The 8,235-nt window shown below is 40.2% G+C and overlaps 1 protein-coding gene across 1 annotated transcript; it reads left to right on the forward strand.

Moving 5' to 3' along the window:
* Positions 1–1,567: 1,567 nt before the first annotated feature.
* MELLADRAFT_61063 (uncharacterized protein) lies at positions 1,568–2,119 on the forward strand (the record flags this gene model as incomplete). The annotated part of the gene is made up of 2 exons (XM_007407062.1): positions 1,568–2,023; positions 2,105–2,119. 2 exons carry the CDS (start codon positions 1,568–1,570, stop codon positions 2,117–2,119), a joined length of 471 nt encoding a protein of 156 aa, XP_007407124.1.
* Between the last annotated feature and the right edge of the window lie 6,116 nt (positions 2,120–8,235).

Genomic DNA, 8,235 nt, shown 5'->3' on the forward strand with positions numbered 1-8,235 from the left:
AACCCTCCCTGCTTACCAAAAAGTAAGAAACTTAGAGAATGGAATACAACTTCAAGGTAAGAACTTGAAAACTTGATGGTGTTCAAGGGAATGGTTGGGTTCCATCTCTGGCGCCTGTATATAATTAGACAAGACAAGAAAGTCAGAAACCTTGAATCTATGTTTTTATAAGTTTGGACTTTCCAACTTTTGGTTGTTTCTGTCTTGAATTTCAGACTAACCTGACCTATCCCTCTCCCAAGTCTTTTGCTTTCAAGGATGATGATCATTTCAGATTAGAAATAGATTTCAGAGCTAATGTATCATCATATCTGTATGACACCAAGCTCATCTTATATCAATCAGCTCCTTTGGTTCATGGATTTCCCATCATTTCCTTGGGTTGAACTCAACTTGATACCACAGCAGTTGACCACTTATGATGTGCCCTACAATTTCTCTCAATGTCTACATGAGATATGAGCTGGTTTTAGGCAATCTTTCCAAGTTTTAATCTCACTTATAACAACTGTTATCTAGAGACAGCGCATGAGCCAAATTTTGCACCAATAATCCATGGCACACATACATCATCCTCACTACTTCATAGTTACCTTTCCAACATTCCAGGGTTCTGAGACATAGTTGAGTGCTTTTGGGTGCTCATATACACTATGAAATATCCATTAGATCTTGTGTTTTATGCATGTTTAAAATTGAGAGGACTTTGTTGAGTTAGAATGGTTTTCACTCACGCAGTGAGTTATTTTGAAGCATAGAGGGAGATTTGATTATGGGTTTAACCGGGTGAGATACACTTCAGAACCATTAGCTGCGTGTTTAACTCCATTGAATCTTCCTCATGACAAATAGTCATTTGACTTGAGAAAAAAGATAGACTATCAGAGCAATTCATCATGTTCCAAGAGGAAGAGAATTGAATCAAAAAAGGTACTCAGCAAAATCTACTCAGATATCTTTGCAAGAGATCGTTGATAAGACTCATATCGTGATTTGTGCAGTGTGAGACTGCTTTGATTGAGGTGATTTCTGGCCTTATGAAATAAGCAAATCAGAAATACGATTGAACTTGAAGAGGTAGACAGGTTTACGAAGTTTTGTGACTAGTTATCATCTGATATGCCATGAAGGGGCGATAGACAAACATACCACCTTATTTCGAAATGCCAGAATGGTGCCATTCGACTCCTGTTGCTTGCAGTGCAACATCTCTGGATATGCCCTCCAGCACTTTGAAGATACCGAGCCTTAGTTGCTATCCGGTATTTCTTACAGTCTGACGGCTCTAAAGAGGAAGCCTTTTGTATTGAAATGGCAGAATGAGTTTATTCTTAATCTTGACAAGATTTTTGAAGGTCGCTAGGAAGTTCCGCGTTCCGCATTTTCTAGATGCTGGGGATTCAACCTTCTGATTGGACTATATAAATCCGTCACCTCTATAGTCTCACTGAGAGGACTTCTCCACTAACCCCATTCAGCTCACTCTTCATCTCAAGGACAGACACATCATTTACATCATACAATAGAGTCATCATCGTTAGATCATTATCATAACTATCTAGTTAAGATGTCACTCGAGGGTAGCAAACGTAGTCCGGAAGTAGTCACGAGGACCAATCTAAGGTCCTTCAAACCGGATCTCTCTCAAGTCTTGGAGTCCTCGTCATCTCCCGCACCTTCCACTATCATCAATCTCGATGACCCCACTGTCAAGGCAGCTGAAGCTGCTCCTCACTCACCCACCATGAACAAAGCTCCTAAATCACCGGCCTCTCCTACCATCATAACCCACCCACCAAGATCCTGGTCGGTGTCTACACTACCCACATCATCAGAAGAAGAAGTCCCATCTGCTCAAATCAATTTATGGCTACGAAATATCACTCAATCGTCCCAAGGTGAAGGACTAGGGGATTTGAAAAGAAAGAGAGAAAGCGAGGAATCTCAAAGATCAACCCGAGCAAGAAATGACGATGAGCCTGGACAGTCTTTGTCTGAAAGACTCGATGGTCCCGAAATCAAGGTGAGTTTCGTGATTCTGACAATATCTCTCCATTATCCGTATCCTCTCAGTGTTTTTGCCCATCTTTTTTTCCTGTTTTAGGATTACGATTCGTAATCGGTCCCTTCCGGTATCTCTTTCTTGATCCACTTCTTATACGGTATGATATCTCCTCTCAATTCAAAATTCCGATGGTCAGATAAAGGAGATCTGATATGGATGGCGATAGACGTGAATCTGTTATCATGCTTAGAATTCTTCGGCCTTTCTTGATACAACTTCATCGAGATAGAAAAGTTCAGATGAGGATCGCAATGCACCAGTTGTTCTTGAGATTTCTACGATAACACATGCTCATTCTCACTTGGCCCATTCATCTATCTGTACGATTCTTATCAGCACTGACTTCCTGAGCGCTATCCAATGGTGATATGCTCCACTGTGAATCGTCCTATCGACATCAAAGTAAAACCGGTGCAATGGATTGGCCCTCAGGTCATGAGACTTTCCTGAATCATGATTCATTCGACAGGTGTATATTTGAGAGCTCTCTATTATTGAGCCTATGAATATTCACTAAGCTAGAGAAAACAATGCGACTGAATCAAAAAGATGAGCAGATTTGGTTAATGATCCTATAGTCTAATGCAAGCGGAGACCCCCTATCCAAGAAGGACATAATTTGGAAAATGACCGCCAAGAGAGAAAGGATTAAGCAAAGGTCAATATGCTTCTCTAAGCAAGTTAATTGAACAGGTGTTCAAAAGACTCAGCAATCCCTTTTGTTGAACACATACATTCAAGGGATATGGGGCATCATAAACTTGGTGTCTGTGATCAGTCTCATCTTGAACATCGTTCAATTAAAATTACGCCCAGGTGAATTGAGCTGCTGGACTCGCAATGGCGAAGGGATCATGCTGGCTTGCTTTTCTGAAAAGGAGTTTATTTGTATTTCCGGTGTATGGTCTACCAATGATGATGAGATCAAGGCTTAGATGATACTGGGCATGCTTTGACTTAGCTTTTAAGAAGTATGGCTCGCCAAATTCATCAGCTATGTAAGCTCTCAAGTCCCAGTTGGTGTATACAATTTGCAAGGCTTATTCAAGAATTAGGGTCATGTGGTCTATGATGATGGGAGATTCTAACCCTACTTAAGAGTCTTAGATTTCACTGACGAAAGCGACTTTTTATCAAAGGTATAAAAAGAGCAAGTAGTCCCGGAAAAATCGACATCCCCCATTCGATATCTTGCTCCATATTCACATTAACTCTGAAAAGTATCTGTCCTCCTCCATCTCTTTTCTCGTTTGCTTTAGTTATCTTTCTGAACCTTAACCCATCAGTCCAAAAATAGTTACAAATCCTCATCTCCCTGATTAACGCCCTATCAACCAGTTACCCTCACCCTTGGGACGAGTCATACCTCCGCCCCCTTTGGAGATGGCAGCTCTGAAATTTGCTCTCAAGGAGCTGGAACCATATCACATCTTTTGTGGCCGTACTCGTCATCTTCTGTCATTTTTCTCGTCATTCCCGATTCAGATAAAACAAACTCTTATTCTATACGGCTGTTAGTATCTATCTCTTTTTTATAACTCTGTGGCGACTTATCTCTTCAAGTCGACTTTAGTCACAACCCACGTCTCTCAAAGACTCCCGTTCATCGCTCATATTTCTAAACTTGTCCGTTCAAGGCTTTTTGGTGGGAATGATGCCCAGTCCATCGCAAATGAGACGTTGTGGGAGTTTGCGACTTTGATATGGGTCTCATCCGGCTTTTCCTCAATTTAATTTCGAATCATAGACGGCCCTCCTACATCTGCTTCATGATCAAAAGGCAGGTTACCCAAGTCTGGAGTTTGCAATTGCCTAAATCTTTTCGACTCCTCTAACATGCGTATTGCTTGAGACATTCCTTACAATATATCATTCGCAGAATCTATCTATGATGTCCGAAAGGCTTCCGTATTGAATCTGACGCCTAGGAATTCGAAAATGTCCAATTCATGGACGTGATCTGGTCTAGAATAACATCATGATATATTGCCTTCTTTGATCACTGTCATGTCAATCACCGCGAAGTCGCAGTGACAAACCGAGCACCTTGATATGAGTTCTTTGGCTTCAATCATGTGATTTCCCAATGGACATATTGGAAGATATCATAGTCTTTTAGTCTGTCATTCACTCAATCTGGTCTCGGAGGACTGCTGCAACTTAGCACGTGTAAGCTTCTTACAGTATAGGGTGTGGCAAGTTGAATCATGTGAAGTAACAGAACCAGCTTTCTTTTGATGACCACGGGCGAAGCACAGGTGGGGTGAAGTGTAGTCTATGTGCTTCATATCACTTTCAATCACATCGGGCACGATTGCCAGACAACAAGCGATGATGCAATCTGTTGTGTCTTGCGACAAACCATCGATAGTTACGAGGATATTTCCATCATATTTCACCTGGTGTATCTTGGCTCAACAAGCGATCACTTCAAGTATGATAATACCTTGCCTGGGTTCAATTTCGAAGACTATTCGAGGTTCGCTCTTAACAGTTTGTTTCATCCAAGATGGGAAAGAAGTTCCAACGCTGGTTTACTCGTTAACGTCTCCAGATTCTGAGGCTCAACAGCTTTAGCTTGCGAGTCCTATACGTATTCGACTGCAATCGGCTGGTTTTTGGTCCTATGTAGCTAATTGGACATCAACGCATGGGCGGGCGATGGAAAAACGTTTATTAATGATAGAGAAGGAGACTTGATCGAAAAACAGCTAGCGTTTCATTTGTTCCTCTACGCTTTTAAGGATTCAAGAGAGCCATGCCAGTAAGTGTTGAAGAGATCTAATGACGGCCAGCTCGTCCAGCTCGTCCACTCTGGCATCGATGGCGGAGCGGAAATCAAGAGTCTTCACTCAAATTCTCAAATCTTCGTACATCAGAGGGAATCATGTAACTAATTTCTGATTCTAGGCGTGCTTGCTTATCCTCAGTTACTTACGATAGCTCTCTATGGATTTACTGTACTCGAACTGACAGATAGAGCCCGAGAATGACGACGATCCGGGTAGGCTAAGACCATCGATCATGAACGTCATCAAAGCTATTCTGGGCGAATTATAACACGTAGTAATGTAGAAAGTTCTTCTTTTATTACAAGGTCAACATAATGATACTTGAAATCTATTCTGATCAGGTGACTCGGTCAAAGCGTTGAGGACGGGAGTACAGCAAATTATCGGAGAGTTGATGGATATTTGCTTTTTCACGAAGAATCTCATAAGGAAAATTTATAGGCAATCGTGATATTCATCAAGTTGGACCATGGCAAAGTCAGTGCCGTTGGTCTGATACATGGTAGATTGATTATCCATGACAAAGACCAGGGATTGATTATGAAAGAAGGAGATTTTTGAGTGGATAAATGGCAAAAAGGTATAGATGAGTTATAAATGTTCAAGATGTTTGATTAGTTTTGAAAGGTCAAGCTCAAGTCACCACGAGCAAAAAATTCTTTTCACTATGCTCAAGTTTGCAACCGGAGCCGGAGAATGACGAACATTATCTTGCCGAGTCCAGACCATAGATCATCAACATGGTACTTCACTGCCATCGAGTTACTCTGGTGAATATTCACGCCTATTCACATTCAAAATGCTTATCTTATCAAACGTCATCATACTCATGAACTCGCGCCAGGTCGCACAGGGTATCAGTCCTACGACCTTAGTGTTTCCTGAGGGCTGCGATATTTATCTTCCCCCTACTGGCCCAATATAAATACCGCCGCATCTGTCTTCGTTCCCGTTCCTCATCCATTTCAATTCTGTCTCCTAAAACATCTAATTCTTGAACGGTCAAACATACTCATAACTATACCACCATCTTGAGCTCTTTCTTCTAACTCAAATAACATCTTGACGTTTTATACCTCATCTATACCCATTTACCATATCTCCACTCAAACATCTCCTTCTTTCATAATCAATCCCCGGTCTTTGTCATGGATAATCAATATACCATGTATCAGACCAACGGCACTGACTTTGCCACGGTCCGACTAGGTGAATATCAAGATTCCTCAAGTATTTTCTTTCTTTAAACGTCTTGTCTAATCCTTGACCTTGGGGCTTTTACTCTTCTCTTCTTCAGGGCGATTACCGGAATTAACAGACGATAATAGTTACATTTCGTTTGCTTAACAAATTATTACTTATTCATGTTTTCTGATTCTTGAACGTTTCTTGGTGTTTCTTTACCAGACGACCGTCACTTTATTCGAGTCAGGCTATTTGGCAAAGACGCTCGTCCTGCATGTGTTTGGTCGTTTTTGATTATGAGTTGTGAGCCTTGTCATATCTCTTTTCGTCGATGTTTTTGATTTTTGACTGATGATTGGGCAAAACATTCTTTTGCATTCTGCGTAAGCAGTATTCATTCACATGCTTTGCTTTATATGCTTCGGTATCTTGATATTATCTCCAGGGATGTTCATTAAATCATTTTATAAGGTCAAAGAAAGGTCTAAATAAGATATCTCATCAATTCTAACATTGTCTTGCTGTCTGTCAAAAGGAGGTTCACAAATTATGTATACGGGATCGTCGTGATTGTATTTCGTTGATTATTTGTCTTCCTTTGTTCTCCCCCCCTTCGCCCACCGAAAATTACCAAAACTCAAACCGTTGCTTTATATTATGATTTTTTGATTCGTTTTCTTTCTGACATTCAAACGTATGTAGCTTCGCTCGAGAAACCCTCGGGGTTCTCAACAGTTTTTTGCCATGGATCTTGCTACTTAGTCTTCACCTCGTTATGGTCCTTTTCCTTTGTTTTGCCCTGGCACTCGATTGAATCATGCTGTGCGCTATTGCTAAGTGAGCGAGTTCCGCAGCTCTGAAGCTACACCCACAATCTCAACGTGGTTTATTGAACCATCTGGAGGTGATGTCTCTACAGACCTTCTTCACTGATTTACGACACAAATCAAGCTTCGTTGCAGGATTCTTGAGGCCGCAGCTCCGCCGGCCAAGCTTTCTTTGCAGCCCTGAAAAGAAGAATATCATCCAACTTCCTCATCAATTTTGAGCTCTCCATTGATGTTGTTTGAAATCCATCATGGGTCGCAAATTAAATCAACACGGTTGCCTGTTATTGCTGATCAAATTGAAGAACAACATCACATTGAGCTCTCATAGGCACTGAACCACAGCTTGTATAAAATGGAGCTCTTTGGGAGTCTCTTTCTCTACTTTGACTATCAAATATTTATTTTCATCTCCATGCCATTGATAACTCTCATATCAGCCTATAGTCCTGATGAGATGCTTAACCCTGGTCATCCTCCTTGTCACCTGCCCTCAAAAAAGTACAAGGAAAAATCACCCACCTATGTTTACAAGCTGGTATCTCTTTCCTGACATGACTAGTTTGATCAATTGAGCTTACTTTTCAAATAAACTTGGTAGCCTATCAAACCAAGTGAAACTCTAATGTTGACTTTAATTTTTAACATCTTCAAGTTTATACCAAGTAATTTTATTAGACTATGAGATTTATCCATCAATATTATACCTTCTTGATCATCTTTTATTGACACTGGATCATTTTCTATGAATACAGGCCTCTCTGAGCTCTGTTTGTAAAGTTTGACATTCTTCAATTGTCAATCTTACCACAGGACATTGATATTGAGGTCTGAATACATCATCCTTCCAATTATGTAGAATTATTTCTGCACATTTTGAATTGGGAATCAAGATTGTTTGAAAATAAAATGGTATGACAGCTCTAGATCAAGATTTATAAATCAATCTTAATCTGATCAATCTTGTATATGATGAACTCTTGAGAACCGGTCCTGAATCAGCTTCTCTGCTTTTGTTTTGTCTAAACAATTCACAAATTCTATTAGGATCCGATACCTTGAATAAAGATCCATTAATTTTGCTCATCCTATATTCCTTCCTTGTTTATTTTCCTGAGTGATTTTTGAATTTTAAACAACAAAAAACTTTGCTTTTCCTAGTAAGATGATTTCAGTCTTTTAGTCATCATTCAATCAAGATGAAATACTGAGATGGTCTTCAAGCCACATGTATAAGTTGGTTTTCTTTTGAGATCATATGGTTGTGATAGTTTTTCAGTCTCAAAAAATGGAAATGGCCAATATTTGGGTTTGTTTCCTTGCAGTTTTAATGTTGTTAGTGTATGGACTTCGCAAGGGAAGAGAG

Source organism: Melampsora larici-populina, assembly GCF_000204055.1.
Source record: "Melampsora larici-populina 98AG31 unplaced genomic scaffold MELLAscaffold_8, whole genome shotgun sequence".
NCBI lineage: Eukaryota > Fungi > Basidiomycota > Pucciniomycetes > Pucciniales > Melampsoraceae > Melampsora > Melampsora laricis-populina.